Source organism: Cnephaeus nilssonii, assembly GCF_951640355.1.
Source record: "Cnephaeus nilssonii genome assembly, chromosome: 7".
NCBI classification, from domain to species: Eukaryota; Metazoa; Chordata; class Mammalia; order Chiroptera; family Vespertilionidae; genus Cnephaeus; species Cnephaeus nilssonii.
The window spans coordinates 40542310-40567188 of NC_137078.1; the positions used below are offsets into that span (position 1 = coordinate 40542310).

Below are 24879 nucleotides of genomic sequence, written 5' to 3' on the forward strand. Positions count from 1 at the left end.
TTGGGGAAGAACTTTACAATTGAAAACCATTGTCTTGTGCAGAATATTAAATGAAAAGTCAAATTTTTGAAATTCTGCACCTCTCCCCTAACTCTTACAGTAATTCTTTTCAGTAATACAAAGAGCCATGTTGTCATGGGAAATGTTTATTTAAAGACCCTTCTCAACATTTCTTCAGGTGCAAATTTATTAGTTATTTTTATGATTTCTGAAGAACCATGAAAAGTTGGTGCTTTTATATAAAGTGCAATTCTTGATTATCCACAAGTGGGTTATATACGATAGGCTTCTCTATGACAAATATTGCTCTAAGTTCTTACATGTATTAAGTTCCCCACTAATTAAAATCCATTCATTCTAATTTTATTAAGTTCTCAATAATTAACTTCTTTCTTGGTATTATCAAAGAGAAGTTGGCTGCTTGCCTAGCATCTGTCCTAAGCAGAGTCTTACCAAGTACTAGGTATCTGTAGGCCAGGGTCTGAGCCTATATTGCTTGGCAGCTCCAGAAATTTTATCAGCTCACCAATATTAAAATTCTGGTAACTAGCTCACAGATGCTAATTTGTAAGTGTGGATATTCATTTGGTAAGTCACTACAGAGTCAAGTGAAAAGTCTTGGTAAGTTATTATTTAGCCAAAGACTATTAGGTACTGATGTACAGTTGTGTCCCTTATATCATTTAATCCTCATAAAAATCTTTTGAGAGATGCTATTATCCCCATTTTGCAGGTGGGAAAACTAAGTCTCTGAAACTAAGTCTGTGGCTCAAAGACTCTTATGTAGAAGAGCCAGAATTTGAATCCACAACTGATTAAGCAAATGATATGTTAGAAGGTTTCTTATTAATTGCATAAGTAAAATGGCTATTAAGTGGCCTCGTGCATAGTTCTTGCTCAATAATCAATAAATACTTGATAATTAAGTAAATTTAATTAATTAAAGTAGGAAATCTGGATTAATTGTCCACCATTTCAAATATGTATTTAGTAGTTAACTGCTACCAGCCATAGCACCTCATGGACACATTTAGATACATAGGCAGTTTTTGGCTCTTTTGGACTACTTTTTATAGACTCCATGTTTATCTCTCCATTCTTTTTTTATTTTTTTCAGAGAGGAAGGGAGAGGGAGAGAGAGATAGAAACATCAATGATGAGAGAAAATTACTGATCAGCTGCCTCCTGCAGGCCCACCACCTGGGCATGTGCCCTGACTGGGAATCCAACTGCAACCCTCCTGTTCATAGGTCGACGCTCAACCACTGAGCCATGCCAGCTGGACTACCTCTCCATTCCTTTAACAAATCATTATTTCAGAGAGTCAGATCATAGTCACATTTATTAGATGAAAGCTTTCTTTCCTTTTCTTTTTCTCAGTGATAAGCCAATCTGAAGGATATATTTGATTAGGTTAAGAAATCATCTCTCTTGATTTGATTGTGGATTTTTGAGACTTGGGTATCATCTTTACAAATGATTACTTAAAGTCAATCTTTTTGGGGGGGTTTTGTGTGTGTTTTTTGTTAATTCACTCCAGGATATTTTTCCATTGACTTTTAGAGAGAGTGGAAGGGAATGGCAGAGACAGAGAGAGGCATCAATTGGTTGCTTCCTGCATGTGCCCCAACCAAGGCCAGGAATGGAGCCTGCAAACAAGTTATATGCCCTTGACTGGAATCCAACCTAGGATCCTTCAGTCCACAGGCCAACATTCTATGCACTGAGCCAAAACTGACCAATGCAACCATTTTGGTTTTTATTAAAATTTATTAAATGTACTGGGGCAACATTGGTTAATAAAATTATGTAGGTTTTAAGTGTACAGTTCTATAATACAGCATCTGTACATGGAATTGTGTGTTCACCACACAAAATCATTGTGTTTAAGAGATTCCATTAGACTACTTTTAAAGTATTGGGTAATTTCTCATTCTAGGCCAACTTAATATTAAAGTTACTATCTATTGATGGATTGCATTGGTAGTATTTTCTGTACCTTACCAATAGTTGGGAAAAGAGAAAGCCTATTAGATACCTACATTTATGTATTCCAGTTCAAGTGTGAGCCAGAAAGTATGAAATTTGTAGCTAGTGGAAGTTGAAGTGGAGGTTGAGGGAAAATCAATAGTTTGCATTCATTAAGAAATGATAGGTTCTATACCTAGTTTGGGAGAAATAGAACAAAGACCTAGCTTATTTAAAGTTATCATTATAATCAAATAAAAGCTTACAGTTTCAAAATCATTTGTCACATTTAATTCTCACAGTGGCCCTATGAAGTAAGCATTCTTATTTTACAGATGAAGAAAGTGAAGTTTCGTTTGTCACATATGATGCACTCTGATTCTTTCTCCTACTTTCTCTCAATTCCATGTTACATGTACTCAAACATCTGTTCCTTCAATGTCTATAAAGTAATTTATGCAAAATTTTATCATTCTATATAGTCTTTTTATATAAACTAATTGCATTTTTATATAATGACACACATATGAAATGGCATTATTGAAGTTACCAATACATAAAAGTTATAATGCTGATTTATCAGTTTGTTAGGAATTATACCAATGTAACTCTCCTGATAGGAAAATATTATAATATTATAGAGGCCTGGTGCATGAAAGGATTATAGAGGCCTGGTGCATGAAAATCATGCACCAGGCCTCTATAATTTTTTCATCTTTTTCCCCTTTAACCTTTTGCACTTGGATGTAGAGTGTGACTCGACACGGTTAGCATTAGAATAAAGGATCGAGAAAAAAGCAAGCGAGTGCAAAGGGTTAATGCACTCGCTGGGGTGGTCTCTCAGCCCGGACTGCGCCCTCTCGCAGTCTGGGAGCCTTCGGGAGATGCCCGACTGATGGCTTAGGCCTAAGCCATCAGTTGGACATTCTTGGCGCTGCTGTGGAGGTGGGAGAGGCTCCCGCCACCACCGCTGCGCTTGCCAGCCATGAGCGCAGCTCCCCCTGGCTTCTGGCTGAGCAGCGCTCCCTCTGTGGGACCTCACTGACCACCAGGGAGCAGCTCCTGCATTGAGCATCTGCCTCCTGGTGGTCAGTATGTATCATAGCAACCAGCTTTTTCCCCATTTGGTCGATTTGCATATTAGCCTTTTATTATATAGGATATAGAATTGTGTCACATACTACAAATCAAAATTACTGTGCTTTCTGTTAATACTATAAGATTTTATAATAAAAACTGAAGTTATGCAGACATAGATTATTTTACCATTGCACAAGAAATTTTCTAGAATTTTTCTGAATTATACTGGCAATGAGACTGTTTTCTTTTTACTCCTACAGGGAAATACTGGCCCCCTTGGCAGAGAAGGTATAACAGGCCCAACAGGTAGAACTGTAAGTTTATCACAACAAATGTCATTTTTTCATCTTTTTCCCCTTTAATCTTATTTCTAAAGTAATCCACAAAGGATCACCCTGGGTATTTAAGGAGCAAAGGGCAAAATAGATGTACATTTTCATCTGACAGGTGATCTCTGAGAACTTAGAAATCATTTGTATAATGAAGAAGATGCCTATAGTGAGGTATCCATTAAAGTGGGAATTGAGAAAGGAAAATAGAACTAGGGTTGAGGAGGAGGGGTTGAACATCATAAGCATAGTGGGTGATCACTAAAGCAATAAAAAGAGTCAGTTCTTAAGGAAAGAGCAAAGCAAAAGAAGAGCAAACAGCTAAGATGTAAAGTGCCCACTATAAAGGAAAGAAATTGTTGGTAAGAATAAGAAAACCAGAAAAGCACAAGGTTAAGCTAGATGAGTTTCAAGAAGGCAGTTAACAGTCATCTTAGAGAATAAGTTGGGGTAGAAGATAGGGTACAGATAGCAGTGAAGAAGGAAGTAGATAAAAATATTTAATAACTAGAGACCCAGTGCACGAAATTTTTGAAAGGGCCTTGGCCCTGGCCTCCGCCCGCTGCCACTGTGGCTAGGGACCTCTGCCGTAGCCCCTGCCCACTGCGGCTTTGTCCGAAAGGAAGGATGTCCAGTCTAATTAGCATATTATGCTTTTATTATTACAGACTAGGGGCCCAGTGCATGAATTCATGCACCTTGAAAGGAACTGTGGGCCGCAAGGCTGCAGTAGGCACAGGGGCGTGTCTCGGCTCATCCTCTGTGCCCCCGCCCAGCCCCTCCCACCATGGCCTCTGGTCCCCGGTCTGCTGGCAGCCCCGCTCCCATTGCCGCCGCTCCCATGCACTGACCATGTTGGCCACGCTCACACCTGCTGACGGCATGGAGCAATTGGAGCTGGCATCAGCAGCAGGTGTGAGCAGGACTGGCGCCATCAGCGGGTGCGAGCTGCAGCTGCTGCCCCAATCGCCCCTCAGGAGCAGGGGGAGGTGGAGAGGCCCTCAGGGACAATCAGGGCCCGTAGCCGTCGCTTGCACCCGCTGATGGCGCTGAGTGATTGTGACTGGCACCAGGCACCAGCAGCAGGTGCGAGCAGTGGCTCTGGTGCTGGCAGCGGGTGTGAGCGGGGCCAGCACTGGCAACAGGTGCAGGTGCTGGGCAGGACCGCGGCGTGTGGGAGCAAAAAATTTTTAGTAACCACCAGAGGCTTGCCCCAATGACAGCAACTGGCGCCCCGCCTTGGTCTGGCGCCCCCGCTCACCTGTTCCACCATCCCGCTGGGGACAGTGACAGCCATGATCCACACACACACCCTGGTGGTCAGCACACGTCATAGCAGCCAGTTGTTCGGTTGTTCCAGTTGTTTCACCGTTCAGTCTATTTGCATATTAGCCTTTTATTATATAGGATAGCTTTTCTCAAATTCTTTCAGCAAACTTTGGGAGTGAATATTATTTTTTCCACTTAAGACATAAGGAAATAGTTGAGGTTTATAACCCTTAGTTATTCAGGGTGATGAAGCTAGGGAATTACATAGCTGATGTTTCTTATTTTAAGATTGGTGTTCTTTCCATCCATTCAAGCTGTTTGGAGAGGAAACTGATAGTTAATGTATGCCAGTGCCTTATGAAATAAGATAAAAATAAGACAATGTTGGGGAGATGATCTTGAGAGAGATTTACAGTTCTAATAATAGTCTAAACATACAAAAGCAAGAGCACAGTAGAAATAGACAAATTGAGATTTGGAGAAGAAAGCTTCCCCTGCAGGGAATCAAAGTTTTCAAGTATTTGAAAGTGTTATAGAGACACAGAGTTTTAAAATATAAAATGAGATGCTTCTATGTTATACTTATAGTGTTAAGTATACTATTCTCTTTGGTAAATTTTAAGAAGAATTCACTGCCAAATTTACTGGATTTTTAATTTAAAAAATTAAATGTATAACTTGACACTTCTCTAGACTTTCAGCATTTACTATTCAGAGCTCATAGTCTAAGTGGGACATTGTAAGAGGGAGAATTCTCATATTTCAGTGGGTGGTTTTTCAGCAAACTTTGGAACACATACTGTTCTGATTATGGAAGGTTGAACTCTGTCAAAAATGTGAAATATTAATTGGTCAAGGAAAACATGATAAAGAAATGATGCAATTAAAATGCCTAACAGTGTTTTGCTTATAAATGGTTCCTTAGGGCCCTTATAATATTCAGCATACACATCAAATTTTTTCTATATTCTATTTTTTCTATATTAAAAAGAAACTTCTAAGAAAAGTTTATTATGAAAGAATAAGCACTTGAGAATGGCCAAAACTTTGTGAAAGAAAATAGTGGTAGGGGGTGAGAAACTTGTTTTTCTAAATGAGAAAACATTATTTTAAAGTCATTATAAATGCAACTATATGGTAGTACAAAGAAATACACAAATACATCATGTAATAGGCTAGAGACCAGAATTAGATCTCAGAATATATAGAGGAATTTAATTATAACAAAAATGGTATATCAGTTAGGATGATTTTAGCTTCAAGTAATAGGAACCCTGAATCAAACTGCTTTATCGGTAAGGAAGTTTGTGCCACATGATGGGGAGCCCAGAGGTAGGAAGGAACTTCAGATTTGGTTAATTTAATGACTCAATCATGTTATCCAAGAACAGACTGTTTCCATATCTCTACCATCCTCAACGCTGGCTTCATAATTACATTTATAGCAAGATGGCTATCATTTCTGAGGAGCCACTTCCAGACATAACCATCCAAAGTGAAAAGTGATCTATAACCCTATCTTGGGAAACATAAAACTTTTTTCAGAAGTCTCCCATTGTATTTTTCTTATGTCTATCAACCAGGATTCAACCCATATGCACTCCTACACCAGTGTCATGGAAGGGAGATGGGTTTACTTTTAGTCCCACCACCGTGTAAGAAACTCAAACCCTATTTTGCCCAATTTTTTTTTTAATCCCAGATGAACTTTTAAATACTGTAATGTAATAAAAGTGAAACAATTAAAATCATTAGAAAATTATCTAGAAAACTAGAGTATAGCTTAAGGGTTAGGGAGACCTTTTATATAAAATAAGAAATCTGAAAACTGTAAAAGAAATAATAATATATTGCCGAAACCAGTTTGACTCAGTGGATAGAGCATCGGCCTGCGGACTGAAGGGTCCCAGGTTCGATTCCGGTCAGGGGCATGTACCTTGGTTGCGGGCACATCCCCAGTGCGGAGTGTGCAGGAGGTGACTGATCGATGTTTCTCTCTCATCGGTGTTTCTAGCTCTCTATCTCTCTCCCTTCCTCTCTGTAAAAAAATCAATAAAATATATTTTTTTAAAAAGAAATAATAATATAAGAGTAAACTCTGTTTCATGTACTCACAACTATAAACCTACTTTTGTCCACCTCTGTATAAGTTGGGAAAAAGTAATTGCAAAGTAGCCCATTTAATGGGCTAATGTATAAAGAGCTTTTAGAAATTGGTATGAAAAAAATAGAAAACTCAATAGAAAAACAAAGAACAAATTCAAAAGATCAATAATTATTTGAAAAGATGCTACGTAACTATTAGTTAGGAAAATGCAAACTAAGATAATAATGAGATATTATATCCAACCTTTCAGAAAGGGATGTAGGAAGAACAATACTTTCATTTATCACTGGTATAAATGTAAATTGCAGCCTTTAGGAAAAGATATATAGAGATGATAGATAGATAGATAGATAGATAGATAGATAGATAGATAGATAGATAGATGATAGATAGATAGATAGATGCCCTTTGACCAAGTAGTTCCACTTAATGGAATTTGTCCCATAGGAATAAAAAACACTTAATACAGTAAGGAAATTTTTACAAGATTTTTTTTCATAGCACAGTTTATATAGGCAAAAAAGCTTGAAATCACATGAATGTTCATCTGTAAAAGAATGGCTGAATATCTTGTGGTCTAACCATTTTATGAAATATTAGATGCCCGGTGCATGAAATTCATGCACTCGGGGGGGTCCCTCAACCCGGCCTGTGCCCTCTCCCAGTCCAGGAGCCCTCGTGGGATGTCCGACTGCTGGCTTAGGCCCACTTCCTGGAGTTGGACATACTTAGCACTGCCATGGAGGTGGGAGAGGCTCCCACCACTGCCACTGCGCTTGCCAGCCATGAGCCCGTCTTCTGGCTGAACAGTGCTCCCCCTGTGGGAGCACACTGACCACCAGGGGGCAGCTCTTTCGTTCAGCATCTGCCCCCTGGTAGTCAGTGCTCATCATAGTGACTGGTCGTTCTGCCATTCGGTTGGTTTGTGTATTAGCCTTTTATTATATAGGATAATGCAAATATTTAAATAAATTAGTTATATCTAGTTTGGCTGATTTGCAGTTATTTTATGATGTATTATAAGTATGAAAAATTGGATGCATAGAAGAGTATATAATATGATATTAATATTATAAACCCTGACCAATCATTCCATATACTAGTATATGTAAACATATTTGTCAATATTTGATTAGAATAATCTATAATGAGATGTGTACCAACTTGTTCATACTGGGCTGGAGGTGGTGTAAAAAGAATATGTAAACATATATTAAAATCAATTTTTAAAAGTTAACATCCTAGTTTTAAATGGGTTAAGGACAGCATAGCAAATACAAAAGAAGTAATACAAATGGTGAATAAATGAGGTAGTATCTTTGCTTGCAAGATGAACAAAGAATGACAGAACATGCACATTTCAAAAGCAGTACACACTCCCACTTATTGCAGGTGTGCCTGCAATTTCAAACAATCTGTCAGGGCAATTTCTATCAGAATTTTCTTAAGCATCAGGATATTTATCACAGTATTCATTATTATGACAAAAGTTTAAAAAATCTAATGTGAAATTCAATAAAATATTATCATAATTTATTAAAATTATAATTATCTGGAGGAATGTGTATGGAAGAACATTCATATTATATTGTAAAGGTATAAATCCAGGTTACAGAAAAGATGAATAGTATGATCTCATTTTTACTAAAAAATTGTATATATAATTTCCACAAGGTTGAACACCAAAATATTAACAGTTTAAAAAGCAGTAGATCCACCCAATAGCATTATCTTCAAATGCAATGGAACCATTACCAAAATAGATCATATTTGGGGCCATAAAACAAATTTTACTAAACTTAAAAACACTGAAGTCAAATGAAGTGTGTTCTCTGACCATAATGGAACTAAACTAAAAATCTATAAACTAGAAAGATACTAGGAAAATCTTCAAACACTTGTAAATTAAATGACACACTTGTAAATAATGCATGGATCAAAGAGGAAGTTTGAAATAAAATTAGAAATTATTTTAAACTGAATGCAAATGTATATAACACATCATTGGGAATCATCTCAGAAGGAGGAATAGAATGAGAAGAGGAGAACAGAGGAAAACTCCCTAGAAGCAAGGTTTTCAAGGCCTGAGGAAAACAAATAGAAGGATTTAACCTATAATGTCCTTTCTAAATTGTTGTGATGGACTGTCAATTTGAATAAATATTTGAATAAATATGTAGCTGTTTTCCCTGTCTTTCTTTAAGGTGGAGTTAGGGATTGCAAAACAGACAGATTGTTTTTGTTTTTGTCTTACTCTTTTTATTCTTAGGAAAAGAAAACTAGAATTTATATAAATTTATAAACAAGTCATGCTAGATTAAAAACAAAAACAAATTGTTATGTTTCTGTAAACAACCTCAACTACGTTTGGTAAATAACTATCAATAACACTAAAGTAACATCTTTTCTTTTTTTTTCTTTTAGGGACCCAGAGGTGACAAAGGCTTTAGAGGTGAAACTGTAAGTTTAACTGAATCTGTGGTTATAGAATCACTTGTCATTAGGCTATAAGCTATATGAAAGCAAGGACCTTATTTGATGTGTTCATTATTATATATCTGATTCTTGTGGAATAAAAGTAAAAATGATAATTTTCAGGAAGTAGAACTAACATGTGGTATATACTAGTAGTAGTGAAACCTAGTAAACCCTAAACTTATTTAAGAACCTGCCTGTCACACCCTTCCCAGATGCCTGTGTGGGATGGAATATTTGACTTACCAGGCATCCGGAGGAGTATAGCCTTCCTCACAGGTGCTGCCGGAGCACTGCCAGGTCCTTTAGGTGTCCAGTCAGCAGCTGAGAGGTCTGCAAAACAGAAGCAAGTCATTAGTTGTGTATTTCAGCCCATTGGAAACCATGGTGAGCGGCTGAGCAAAAAGATACACAGCCCTTTGGGGACCTAAATGGCACTATTTCCTACTTTTCTGGAATGTCAATTCTTCTGAGTTAAAGAAGATATTCTGTAAAGGAGCCACTTTCCCAACCGATACGAATGCATTTTTAAAGCAGCAGCCATAAACAGGGCAGGCACAGAGTGAAATGAAGGGGATTGAAACCAAGAACAGAAGGCACATAGAATAAACTTAACGGTAGCAGTAAAGTCTTGATTAAAAGATAGTAAGATTACATAGTGACAGTTGAGATTTGTGTTTTTCACCGGGGGGGTATGCTTGGGCTGCAGAATAATAAAGTTACAGTTATAGTAATTAGCAAAAGAATGGAAATAATGTGACTTCAGATAGCCTCAAAACCCCCAAACAGTGTTAAAATAGATGTGCTTAATGTGCAGAAATTTCTCACGTTTTCTCAGCAGGCTTACTAGAACAGGACGCAAGGATGTATGTACACAGTGAAGCCATATCCCCCAGCAGGGGAGGGAAGGGAAAAGGAAAAGGTGGGAGGCTTGGAATTAGCCCATTTTCCAAACCCGTCTGTCTCCAGCTGACCCACCCTCTTGAACTGGAACATAAGCTTCCATCAGGACTAGGAAACCTAAGTACCTATTTCACAACTATTTCATGTGAGAGAAAAAAATGTAGTGGCTCCGATGGATTACAAATCAAATGGATAATGCCTGCCTGCAGTCTGAGGTTGCACTGAAAAAAATACGGCCACGGCCATGGGGGAACATGGACAAAATTAAAGTACCTCCAGAGGAGGGCTCTCTTAGATTGGTAGTGTATCAGACACCCAGGTCCTAAAAAAAAAAAAACAGTTGAAGTATCTGGGATATTTATCCTTTGCTACACGGCAGCTTAGTCATCCCTCTCATTCTCTTTGTTCTCTCTTTACCTCCTGGTTTTTGCACTTGCTTTTTCTCATCCATACGATTTATCCCTGTGATTCCTATGTATCTTGAGGTTTCAATTTAAAGATAACTCGCTCAGGGTGGACCTGCTGATGCTTTAGCCTCACCCCACTGCCACCTGTGGACAGAATACTCAGGACCAAGTACAATGCCTGGCGACTGTTCTTTAGTTCCTTACTTACATGTCCCCTTATCAGAGAGGCTTTTCCTGACTAGTGTATGTCAAATAGCAATCCTCCCACCTGCCAGAGATTTCCTATTTTTCCTTAACCTATTTTCTTACCACCTGACATGCTGCCCATTTATTAGTGTTGTTGTTGTTTTCTGCTTATTATATCTCCCCTCACTAGAATGTAAGCTCCATGACCCAGACATTTTATTTGTTTGTTTTAATACTGTGTCCCCAACACCTAAAGCAATGTCTTATAGTGAGTGCTCAATAAATCTATACTAATAAAAGGGTAATATGCTAATTAGACTGGGAGACCTTCCGGACAAAGCCATGGTGGCGGGGCTGAGGCAGAGGCGGTTAGGGGCAATCAGGCCAGGAGGTGAGGACAATTGGGGGTGATCAGGCCCGTGGGGGGGGGGCAGTGGGGGAGAGCAGGCTGGCAGTGGGGGACAGGTGGGGGTGAGCAGGCTGGCAGTGGGGGGCAGTTGGGAGCAAGCAGGCTGGTGGGGAGCAGTTGGGGATGAGAAGGCCAGTGGGGGGGTAGTTGGGGGCAAGCAGGTTGGCAGGCAGAGTGGTTAGGGGCAATCAAGCAGGCAGGTAGGTGAGTGGGAGCCAGCGGTCCCGGAATGCGAGACCACAGGGATTGGGCCTAAACCGGCAGCCAGACATCCCCCGAGGGGTCCCAGATTGGAGAGGGTGGAGGCCAGGCTGAGGGACAACTCCACCCCCCCCCCCCCCCGGCATGAATTTCGTGCACCAGGCCACTAGTATTTAATAAATTATTAGTAAAAGAATTAGAGAAGGCTTGGGGTGTTGGGACATGATAGTTGTCTTCAGATATTTGAAAGGTTGTCTTGAGGAAGAAGGAATATATGTGAGTAGCTCTAGAAAATAAAATGTAAATGGCTTATTTATTGTGTTGGATTTTCAGTTTCTGTGCTTTGCTCCCTGAAAGATGGTGAGTTCTGTGATGCCACATAATTCCCAGTCTATAATAGTACCTGACACATAATTACCACAAAGTAGGTACTAATTGATTAAACATATGGAATGCTAGCCTGATTTCAATATTACAATGACCTGTGTAATATAAAATGAATCTCACAAGGTCGTTTTGTGAGATAGGATCTGTCAGTAGAAGCTTACTGGCTGTCTCTCTGGGACAGGACTGGTATTTCTGCACTGAGTAAGAATTAGAACATACCTACTTCCAGCTGTAAGAGTCTGTGCTTCTACATAAAAGAAAAAGAAAAAAGCCCCTCATGAAAGAATGAACAAAAGCATAGAACATAAATAAGTAACAGTTCTTTAAAGTAGAAGTTAATTCTTGTGAGCTCTAATTACTATTCTGAGTCCATCTACTTCCCTCATTCTTCATCCCTGGCACACTAGTTTCCCCCGGACTCCAGTCCTCTTTTCATTTCTTCCACTTTTCCCCACTAAAACCCTTTTCCTGCATAGCAACTAGAGTAATACTGTAAAAATATAAGTCAGATTATATCACTCCCCTCCTTAAAGCCTCCCTATGCCTCCTCACATGGTCTACAAGGCCCTACAGGAATTAGCCTTATTTACTTCTCCATTCTCATGTACCATTTTCTCTTTGCCAAATACGATGAATGTCTTTCTATTCTTTGGAACATGCCTTCCTTTTAACTAGAAAATTCTGTCACCTCCTCTTCAAATGGCTGGTTTTTATCTCATTATTCAGGACTCTGCTCAAATATCATCTTAGAGAAGCCTCCCATGACTACCCTGTCTTGTTATTCCTGCTCGTTCTCTTTCACAATATCCAGTTTTGTTTTCCTCATGGCTTTTAGCACTAATTGAAATTATTTATTTTATGTCTCCTGTGCTAGAATTTAAACTTTATGAGAGCAGGGAACTGTGTCTGATCTACTGGTTACGTGTCCGGAACAGAACCCGCCATGTCATAGGCACTATTTGAGAAGTGAATTGATTAATGAATGCATACTATTCCCTAAAATTAAAAAATTAACAGCCATTTCCAATTTAAGCTAGTAGAGTAGTATTTCCTGAATTAGTATACTTATTAGTCTTTTGCTCTGTTGGTTACCATAGCACTCTTCATAATTATGGTACAAACTTCCAGTGCCCAAGGAGGAGGGGAAAGGGCAAGTTAGTGGAATCCAGAGGGTAAAGACCAGGGGTTTTGTTAAACATCCCATAATGCAAGCTTCTCAATTTACAAAGGAGGAAAGGAAAGCTCTGTTCAGCTACGCCAGCTTAAAGATTATGAAGCTAAATCATGATTGTATTTATATAAATACTCTGGTTCAAGAACATGCACTTACCATTATTTTCAAAGTCTAATGATAGAACATGTTATTTTTAGAGGATCATCAGTAAATTCTGGAATTAAATCAAGAGAAAGTCTATTTTCAAAGGTAGTGCTTTCATTATAGCCAAAACCACCATAACTATTCACCTTAATTTGGTTACCTTTAGGAAATTAACATAGACAATTGAGTTTTATTATAAACTGCTTTATATAGTAACTAGAGAGAGTGAATTACTTTTCCTTAATGGTGTGTTAGCAAGAGAAATAAAAAAAACACTAATAAATGTTATATTGTTGGAATAACATTTTGTTTTACTTGGGCAATTGCCCTGTTCTGTGCAGATTGGGGTTGTCCTGCCCTGTCTTGTTTGAAGTATTTTGTTTGAGCATATTTGTGGTGATATGACTTATTCTGGGAAACTAGCTGAAATGAACTCAATAAAATCAGCAGCATAAGTAATTATTTCTTTCTGTGATAAATTTCTCTTTCAAAGTCACAAAGAAGATATATATTTTGTACTGAACCATCAGTGAGATTTTTGCAAATGTCAGAAATATGCAAAGTGGGGTGAAATGTCAACTTTATTTTTACCATGTTGATCCAGAATGGAGAAACACACACAGCCAAACTCTGAGCCTCTATACACTGAATGGCCAGATTATTAGGATCTCTGAACGCATAATAATCTGGCCACTCAGTGTGTGTGTGTGTGTGTGTGTGTGTGTGTGTGTGTGTGTGTGTGTTAGAAGCCCAGTGCATGAATTTGTGCATGGGGGGTGGGGGGAGGAAGGGAAATGAGCAAGTGGAAGTGAGGCCCAGACCTTGAAGAGAGGCACAGGTGCACATTAACAAAAACATAGGCTTTTGTATCCAATTGACTTAAATTTTAATCCTAGCTGCCCCTTATTTGTGGTTACTTAACCACTATCTTTTCTTGACTGTAAAGTGGGAATATAGCACACAACTTGGCATACAACGCGTTATCCATAAACAAGCAGCACACAATTTGGCATTTAGTGAGTTCCCAATAGATGGTGGCTATCACAATTCAGAATTTTATACTCTATCATCTAAACAATAAAGAGCCATTGAATAATTTCAACTAAGTAATTACACTATTAGATTTCCATCTTATGAGTAGAATTGTAATTAGCATAGTAGAATAAATTCAGGCAGGAAATGAGAAAATCAGTCCAGGCAAAACATGATGTCTTAGTCAGCTAGGGCTGCTTTAACAAATTGCCATCAGCTGGAAGGGTTAAACAACAAACCTTTATTTCTCACAGTTTGGAAGGCTGGGGAGGCCAAAATCAAGCTGCTGACAGATTTCAAGTCTGATCAGGGTTCTCTTCCTGGTTTTCAGAAGGTCACCCTCTTGCTATATCCTTACATGGTGGAGAGAGATCATCTCTCTTGTCTCTTCTTAAAAGACCACTACCATTCATTACTTTTCCTTAATGGTGTGTTAGCAAGAGCAATAAAAAAGAACTAATAAATGTTATATTGTTGGAAGGCTCCACATGCCCTTTGCACAGCCCCACCTCCAAATACCGTCACATTGGAGATTAGGGCTTCCGTATATGAATTTGCAGGAAACAAACATTCAGTTCACAGAACATGATTAGCACTGAACTAAGACAGTTGCTGTGAGGATGGAGAAGTAGTATTTTGGAGAGATTTGGAGGTGAAATCAATATAGTTGGTAACCAACTTATAGGTGGATGTTGAAGGAAAGAGATATATCTAAGAACACTGAAATTTTCATCTTTGACAATTAGGTGAATGTTAGATAGAAATAACGGGGAAAACATACTTAATATTAACATTTTAAGTGATATATTTGTGATATATTTATGATGGTTTATTAATGTCAATAAGTTCAGTTTCTAATATAAGTAATACATGGAAATAAATATCTGGTTTGTTCATGAATGTGGGTGATAACTCAATGCAAGAGCATATAACTTCAAATACTACAACTTTGTATCTTAAGACTTGCCTCACACAAAAAGGCAATGTTAGAGGTTGACTATTTGTTGTCTTGTTTATATCAAACCAAAAGCATAATATATACATATTGTGCTTTGTCTCCATTTCTTCTAGGGTCCCCAAGGACCAAGAGGTCAACCTGGGCCTCCTGTGAGTTTATTTATACTTTATATCTGTGTATCATTGATGCTTATATGCTTGCCTGACTTGAGATATCTGCTGAATGAATTTTTTTTAATTTGTTATGTCATAGGGTCCACCTGGAGCACCAGGCCCAAGAGTAAGTTTTCTTGGTTTTGTTTATTTTTTCTTAGTGAATCATTAACTTTCTAAAGCTTCCATTAACTCCCTCCATGCCCCTCTTTCCTGCGTCTGTTCTTTTTGCTAATCTGATATAGAACCTTCCCAGCTATAATAATATCATGTCCAAGCCTCAGATTTCTTGTCTCTAAAATAGAGATGGTTTTAAGTAAGAAGTAAAGCACTCAGCACAGTGCCTGACATAAAGATTGGTCAAAAAATACTAACTCCCTCCATTTCTTCCTACATCTGGTCCATAGCTCTCCTTTTTTAAGTCTTTCTTCTTCTTTTTCCCAGCCAGAGTTATTCACTTGTTAAGCTTTATATGAATCTCAGTTGCTGGTGGCTGTATAAACCCTCAGACTTCTTATGTATTTGCTTGTTACCTATTACAACCCAAACACTTGCTACCCTTATCTTTGAGGCAATGCTTCTGTTGCCTCATTGTCAGGTATTATTTCCTGGCCTCTAATGTTCCCAGCCTTGTTTCCCTTGTACTCTGTATCCACTTTATCTTCCTGCTGTCTATAAGGGATCTCCTTCTATCCCCAATCTCACCCCCACCCCACCCCTACAGCATCCTAGTCAAATGCAATGATCCTTGGTTAGATTTCCTGCATAAATGAGATCCACTGTTGGCTACACTATCCCAAACAGTGGCCAGTCCCAAGCCTTACTTATTTCCACGTGCTTCTCTAGTGTCATTTGGATCTGTGGCAGTTCTAGTTGGCTGATCATTATGGCCTACTCACAGGAGGTCAGGAACTCTTCATTCCTCTCAGCTTTTCATCGTGGTAGGGAATAACTTTCAAGCAAAGTGCCATAAGGAAGACTGTCTCCTTGGAAACAGGAGGTTCATTTCTCTATGATTTTTAAAAATTACTCCCCCTCTCTGTCCATTTGATTAATAAAACCTTCCCTGGCATGAATATCAATGCAGATGTCTTTCTTTAAATATTCAAATTACTGTCAACTTTTCTGTTCTTCCTTTCACCCTGGTTCAATATAAAAGAAAAAATCAGTATATATCCACTAGTAAGAATAAATATTGTGTTGCAAAACTTTTCAGTTAAATATGTTTGTTTGTGTGAATCTTGTCATGATATAAAATGTATTTCTTACCATGGGTCAAGATAAGAAAAGTTTAAAAATTTCTAATCTCATTCCCTTTTAAAAATAAAGTAAGTTACTCAAGTTCCTAAAGTAGAATAGCTAGAGGGAAGTGTTTCAGGAAAAGGGACATAAATTGATGGTGCATTTGAATTATCAGGGTGATGACCGAAACTCAGTGCACATGGTAAGATACTTAAAAAGTAACAAAGAAATAAACAAGAAGTCAAACTTAACCAAAAATGATTGGTGGGATAAAGGGAAGAATAGGATGGGTATATATGTCTGTGTCTGATGTGGGGAAAACAGTAATCATTTAAATCATTAAATGAGATAAGGAATTTTCAACTCAGTTATTCTAATTAATGGGTCAACTGTGCAACCTGGATTGGTGACTTGAGAGTTTACAGCTGCTGGTACCATCCTGGTCCCCTAGAATAAGCAATTACTTCAACCTGGAGAAGTGTGTGACCGGAAATCAGTTCCTATCCCATCAGTGTTTGCATCATCCATTGATCTTAAGATGGCCTGGAAAATAACACTTCTCAAAATACTGGGGTGCCCTGACCAGGACCACGTTTCATTCAAATAAATTGTGAGAGAAGTGTGACAATTATACTCCCCCAAGTTATAATGAAGCTTTCTAATCTCCCTATTAGTCTCCCCAATCTGATTACTCATTCTCTGTATTCTATTTTATGTCACCTTTCTATAAACAGTAAGTGATTTTCATGTAAGAATATGTTCTAACTAGAATATATGGAGGAAGCTACTTCTTTGGGATTCCCTCACTGTGCCTAATGTAAGTTTTACATTCAGATGTGCGCTCTTAAATGTTGTTGAATGACTTCCAAAGCAAAATAGTCTCTCTGTGCCTGCCTTCCCTAAAGGCTAACCTTGAGAAAAATTAACAGTCAACACATTAAATGCCTACAATGTGCCAGGCAAGAAGCTTTATGAATACATTGGAAATTACATGATTATAGATATTGCCAACAAAATTCATGAGTGGCCAAGTGTTATGATCTTCTTTCTTTTCAATGGCTATTGAAAAAGTTGCTTTTTTTTTTAGTTGACATTTGCACTGATGGTGATTAAAATTTCTGGTACCTTAGCATAAATGCAGCACCAAACTGTATACGACTAAACTACTAAAGGTCATTGTGTTTTTATTGCCACACACTCACAAAATGAAACATGGTCATTTCACTACAAAATGTACAATTTATTCATCCATTCAGGCTTCTGGTAATGGGTGTCTAAGTTATTTCCAATCTTTTCCTGATACAAACAGTACAAATGTGTTATTCATCTACATATCAGTTCGCAGAATATCTATAGGACCAATTTCCAGAAGTGAGCTGGTTAGGTGTAAGGGATAATGAACATATTTACTTACTTATTAATTGTGATAAAATATACATAACATAAAAGTTATCATTTTAACAACTTTAAGTGTACAGTTTAATGGTATTAAGTACATTCACATTGTTGTGCAACCATGCCTAGAATTTTTTTCTTCTTCCAGAACTGAAACTCTATATTCAGTAAATAATAATTCTCCATTCCTCCCTTTCCCTAGCCCCTGGCAACCACCATTCTACTATCTATCTTTATTAATTTGGCTACTCTTGGTACCTCATAGAAGTGAAGTCATACAGTATTTGTTCTTTTTAGACTGGCTTATTTCACTAAACATATGTCTTCAGGGTTCATCCACATTGTAGCATGTGTCATTGTGTATATGTACCACATTTTGTTTGTCTAGATGGACAGTTGGATTGCTTTCATATTTTTGCTGTTGTGAATAATGCTGGTATGCACATAGGTGTCCAAACATCTGTTAAGACTCCCTGCTTTCAGTACATTTCAGCATATTGGAATTGCTGGATCATGTAGGAATTCCACGCTTAACATTTTGCGCAACTGCTATACTGTTTTCCACAGCAGCTGCGCCATTTCACTTTCTCACCAGCAATGCACGGGGTTCTAAATTCTCCACATCTTGAGAATACCTGTTATATTCTATCTGGTTTTATAATAGCCATCCTAATGGGTGTGAAGTGGTATCTAACTCTGGTTTTGATTTGCATTTCCCTAGTGATTAGTGATGTCGTTCATCTTTTTATGTGCTTATTGGCTTATATATCTCCTTTGAGAAAATGTCTATTCAAATATCTTCTTTGGAAAAATTGGCTTCTATATCTTCTTTAGAAAATGTTTTTGCCCCTTTTTTATTATTGGGTTGCTTGTTTTTGTTTTGTTGCTTTTGTTGAGTTGTAGGAAATCTTTAGGTATTCTGAATATTAATTTCTTATCAGATAGGTAATTTGCAAATATCTTTTCCCATCCCATGGGCTGCCTTTTCACTCTGTTGATAGTGTCCTTTGCACAGTAGTCTTTAATTTTTATGTAGGCCAGTTTATCTCCTTTTTCTTTTGTTGCCTTATTTTTTGTGTCATATCCAAAAAAATCATTGTTAAATCCAATGTCATGAAGCTTTTTCCCTATACTTACTTCTAAGAGTTTTATAGTTTTAGCGCTTATATTTAACTCTTTAATCCATTTTGAGTAAATTTTTGTATCTGATGTAAGGTACGAGTATAACTTCATTTTTCTGCATGTGTATATCAAATTTTCTCAGCACTATTTGTTGGAAAGACTCTTCTTTCCTTACTGAATGGTCATAGCACCCTTGTAAAAAAAATATTTGACTATATATGAGGATTTATTTCTGGACTCAGTTTTATTCCATTGGTCCATATATCTATCTTTATACCAGTATCACACTGCTTTGATTACTGTAGCTTTGTAGTAAGTTTTTAAATTGAAGTGTGAGATCTCCAACTTTCTTATTCTTTTCAAGATTGTTATGGCTATTTGGGATTTACATTGTCTTTTAGATTTACCCATATAGTTACCTTTACCAGTGCTCTTTATTTTTTCATGTGAATTCAATTTTCTGCCTTGTATCCTTTAATTTCAGCCTAAAAGACTCCTATATTATTTCTCGGGAAAGACTTGCTAGTGATGTACAGCCTCAGTATTTGTTTATCTGAAAATGTCTTAATGTTTCCTCATTTGTGAAGAATAGTTTTACTGGCTATAAATTTTTTGGTTGACAGTCCTTTTCTTTCAGCACTCTGAAAATGTAATCCTACTGCCTTCTCATCTTTATTAGTTTGATAAAAAATCAGTTGCTAATATTATTGAGGATCTTTTGGATATGATGAGTTGCTCCTCTCTTTCTGCTTTCAAGTTTCTCTCTGTATTTTTAGCTTTTAACACTCTGATTCTGATGTGTCTATGGGAGTTCATTGAGCTTCTTGGATCTTTTGATAAATGTTTCTCATAAAATTTGGGACATTTTAAGTCACTATTCTTTAAATATTTTTCCTGCCACTTTTTATCTCCACCTCTTCTGAAAATTTAATTATGTATGTTTGTAAGCTTTCATTTGTCCTATAGGTCTCTGAGTCTCTTCACATTCTTCACTCTTTTTCATTATACTCCTCTGACTGGATAATCTCAATAAGCCTATCTCTAACTTTACTGATTCTTTTTTCTGACTACTTAAATCTACTGATGAGCCTCTCTAGTAAAAAAAAAATTGTTTAATCCTCACCTGAGAATATTTTTTATTGAATTTTAGAGAGAGTGGGTGGGATGGGGAGAGACAGGGAGAGAGAAACATTATGTGACAGAGACACATATGTTCGTTGCCTTTTGCATCTGCCCGGACCTGGGACTGGGGATTGAACCTGCAATCAAGGTATTGCCCTTGTCCAGAATCGAACCTGGACCCTTCGGTCCACAGGCCAAGGCTCTATCCACTGAACCAAACCATCTAGGGCCCTCTCTAGTAAATTTTCATTTCAGTTATTGTACATTTCAACTACAGAATTTGGTTCTTTAATTTCCATCTCTCTATTGATATTGAAATTACCACTTGTCAAGTTTTGATATAGTATCAAAGAAGAATATCCTTGCCCAGCTGGCATGGCTCAATGGTTGAGTGTCGACCTATGAACTAGGAGGTCACAGTTCAATTCCTGGTCAGGGCACATGCCCGTGTTACAGGCTGGATCTCCAGTGTGGTTGATGCTTCTGTCTCTTCCTCTCCCTTCCTTTCTGAAATCATTAAAAATATATTTTTTTAAATCACTTTAAAAAAGAATACCAAAATTATCTGAAAAGATACTAAAATAATCCTTCTTCCAACTGTGTATCTCTATAAAGCCAGCTTTGTTCATGTAATTCAACTAAAATAATATATAACAGATTAAATACAGAAGCAAATAAAAGAATCCTCTATCTCTTATTAACCCAGATAGTTAAGAGATGTACAAAGTGTAAAACGATACCACGCCTATCACTATTTTGTTTTGGAAAGTTGTAATTACTTTTCATTAAAAAATAGTTTGTATTTACAAATAGTGGATTTTTTGTTTTAAAGTAATTAATACAAATTGTTTTAAATTTTGTTTTAATTTCTACTATGGTAAATATCAAAAGTTATAACTCAGATAAAAGAAAGCTGTTTACAGCCCTTACTAATATTTAAAAGTGCAGAAGGATCCTAAGTATGAAGATCTTAGAACTGCTATACTAGGTTTTATAAGATTAAAGCCCTAATTACAAACCCACTGGAAAATATGAAGGTGGCTATTGTTTATTACTGAATTCAGTTGTCCATGTTTAGTGCCAATATTTTTGTGTGACTCATATCCAAAATCTGCCCATTCGCGTAGACATGGTGGTCCAAACTATTTCATCTGCACAGAACTTTTCAGGCTTACCCTCTCTGCTTCTGGAATAGGCCATGCTTCTCTGTCTCGTGGCCTTTGTGCAAGGTTGTTACTTCTGCCTACAAAGCCCTCCCAACCTCCTCTAACAATCATAGTCATTCTTCATATCTCAGCTCAGAAGTCACAACTTCAAGGAAGCCTTCCCTGGTCTCTCCTTCCCAAACCTCGTCTAGCCTCCAGAGTTGATTCAGACTCCCTAATTTCTCTGATAGGTCCATGTTCTTTTCTTTAATGGCACATATCACAATTTGTAATTATGTACTTTTGAGGTGATGTGGTTAATGCCTTTTTCCCTCTTTGAACTTCAGCTCCACAGGAGCAATTTTCTTTTTTGCTCACCATTTTATCCTCAGTTTGTATCACAGTGTTTGGCAGTATATGTATACAGAATGATTCAATTATTTTCCAATATGAAAACCACATGTTGCGGCAAGGAAGAGTGCATTTTATTGATTGTCCCATCATTTTAAATAGTTTTTCAAATTACCAACCATGAGCTATGAAAGATTTGTTGAAAACAGTTTCTATTATATGGACCTCCAAGTAAAAAGATATGTTAGCAGTACAATCATTCTGAAAGAAATTAGATTGCTTGATTGGCTCATACAGATGCCATTTCTCAGAACTTTCTCTCAATTCATGCTTCTCAGTTTCCAACCTTTTTAAAAACTAAAACACAAGAAATATTTTTACTAATGGTTTTGCTGAGTCTTTCTCTAAAAATATCTCTTATTAAATGTAGGAGGAGATTGGATTTATATTGTATTATTTCTTTGGGGACTAATGGTACATTTTCCAACTTTAGAAATTGTTTTTAAGACCGCAGAAGTATCAGATTAAACTAATGTGACTACCTCAACACAGTAGTATTCATTCTATTTTCCTTCCAAGAATGGAACTTAAAAATTACTACAGTTATTTATTCTTCACTTTACAATTTATTAACTGAGGGGGTCATATTTCATTCTTCTTCCTCTTGAGTAATTTTGTGTGTGTTTTCATGCAGCAGAGACAAATAGTTTTTCATTGGAAAGCTCTAGCATTTGGCCTTTTTTAATTAGGAGACTTTTGAAATTTGGATGAAGGCAGCATATTGTCCTTCCAGATAGCCAGGTAATATTTGCAAGATCTGTCTAACCATAGAGGTACAAACCCCTTTCAGATACTAAGTCTAGTATACTTTTAACAGCAGTGCTTTCAGAATTTACAGCCTTCGCTTTAGAGCACTCGGTGTTGATCTTATTGCTGATCTAAAATAGTTTTGTTTTACACAGAAACAAATGGATATCAATGCTGCTATTCAAGCCTTGTTTGAATCACATACTGCCCTACAGATGGAGGTAATATATCTCGCTTTATTTACATTGGCAGTCTCAGTATACAAATTAAACAGAAATTTTTTGGAGGCCAGAATGTGGGTTTATCTCAAATATTATATTTAAAACAGATTTAAAATAATGGAGCCATTTTAAGGACAAAGTAAGTGATTTTAATAAATAGAAATATATGCATAGAATTTTTAAGGGATACATTTAAAATAAAAATGTAATATTATTAAAGGATTTTTATAAGGAATGTGGTACTATCGAAGAAAAATAACAAAATGAAGTTGCCATTTCTTAACATGAAACCTATCATCACTACTTATTTTTCTTATTTAAACTCTATTCAATGTATAATTTTTTTAAAAAACATTTTGTAGTAGGCATAGTAATTGTTACACTTATGCCAGCTTGAAAACTAGACTTCTGAGTGTAAATTTAATCTATATTTAGGATCAAAATTAATAAAGCATACACAAATGCCTATATTTAAATATAAGACATTTTTTTACATCCTACTCCCAAAACATTATACACAATAGGAATACATTTTTCTTCTGTGTTGATCTCTGTTTATCATTAGAGTTACCTATTGTTAATGGCTAATCTATGTGTTTTTGCTAACATCATTTTTATGATGACTTGGCAGAGCTACCAGAATACTGAAGTGACTTTAATTGACTACAGTGCAGAGATATTCAAAACCCTGAACTACCTTAGCAATTTACTGCACAGCATCAAGAATCCTCTTGGCACACGCGATAACCCAGCACGAATCTGCAAAGATTTGCTCAACTGTGAACACAAAGTATCAGATGGTAAGTTCTTGGTTTCCTCAAACTCAGATGTGTAATTTCATTTAATCATTTCAGTCAGTGTGTTTGAGATTTGCTGTGTGTTTATTCCAAATATTAATTATTTTGATAAAATCCTGGCAGAAGGCATTTTAATGTCAACAAGAACCAAATACTCTTTGAGGAAGACATGCTTCAGAGTATCCTTTTCTGAGGGCTCACCTTGCAAATGTTTTCTACTACACATCCTATTGATCCCTAACTTTTCCCACTCTTCCTGTATCACTTGCTTACACTTTGTTCTTGGAATGTGTCACATTCATGTTAAAATTAAAATGGAAGGGAGGACTTTTGGGTTGACAGGAGCCCCTATTAGGACCCTCAAAGTTGGCAACATAAAGAAATCTATCATAGAACTCCCTCCACCTCTAAAATTATAGTTTTTACACAAAATGCAATTTACATGCCTCATTTCATAATTGGTGACTACAAAAGCTAAGTGGTTTGTTATTTTTGAAATTTTCTTATCTCTACACAGATACCCCAGTATCCGTTAATTAGATGTGCAAAATAAATTTAGAATAGAATCAGCAAGGAAAAGTTTTTTGTTTGTTTGTTTATTTGTGAAGGGGGGGGTACAAATTATAACCTTTCTTACTGATTTTTTTTGGGGGGGCAAGGAAAAGTTTTAAAGTGAGTGGAGTCATCATCATTATTTGACGATAAGAAGGGGAAATCCTGTCTGCTACAATATGTCATTTAATTTTAATTTTTATTGGTCAGCCATAGAGTTAATATTAGTAGTTATCAGCTTTATTAAAAATTCTAGTACCAACACAATGACACATAAGGTGATTTGAAAAAGATAACTAAATTATATCATTCTGGAGGGTGAACAGTAGTCCATATTTTATTTATTTTAATTTTATATATACATACATACCACATAAACACACACATTTTTTTGTCAAAAAGAAAATCTACTTTCATTCTTAAATTATTAATTTTATATTCTATCTAATAAAAGAGTAATATGCAAATTGACCTTACCTCTGCTACACCTACAAGCCACGCCCACCAGCCAATCAGGCGTAAGTATGCAAATTAACCCAACCAATATGGCTACAGCCACAGAGTGAGCAGGAGGCTTGGGTTTCCCCAGCAATGGAGGAAGCCCAGCTTCCCGCACACCCTGGCCGGCCCTGGACTCCACTCAAGGATACAAAGTTTCATTTATAGAAGATAAATAAATCCCAACAAAAATGATGGCAGCCACGGAGCTGGACAGAGCAGGAGGCTTGGGTTGCCCCTGGCGATGGAGAAAGCCAAGCTTCCTGACCTGCCTTAGCCACAGCTCAAGGCTACAAAGTTTCAATTATAGAAGATAAATAAATTCCAATAAAAATGGCTGTGGCACCGAAACCGGTTTGGCTCAGTGGATAGAGCGTCGGCCTGCGGACTGAAGGGTCCCGGGTTCGATTCCAGTCAAGGGCATGTACCTTAGTTGTGGGAACATC

At 37.1% G+C, this 24879-nt stretch overlaps 1 protein-coding gene across 2 annotated transcripts in view; it reads left to right on the top strand.

Moving 5' to 3' along the window:
• COL24A1 (collagen type XXIV alpha 1 chain) overlaps positions 1-24879 on the top strand; it is a 323524-nt gene that overhangs the window by 286626 nt on the left and 12019 nt on the right. For both annotated transcript variants that reach the window (XM_079777790.1, XM_079777791.1), the window contains exons 52-57: positions 3309-3362; positions 9178-9213; positions 15143-15178; positions 15282-15308; positions 22521-22586; positions 23218-23386. In XM_079777790.1, the coding sequence (XP_079633916.1) occupies positions 3309-3362; positions 9178-9213; positions 15143-15178; positions 15282-15308; positions 22521-22586; positions 23218-23386 (388 nt within the window). The remainder of the gene's footprint in view (positions 1-3308; positions 3363-9177; positions 9214-15142; positions 15179-15281; positions 15309-22520; positions 22587-23217; positions 23387-24879) is intronic.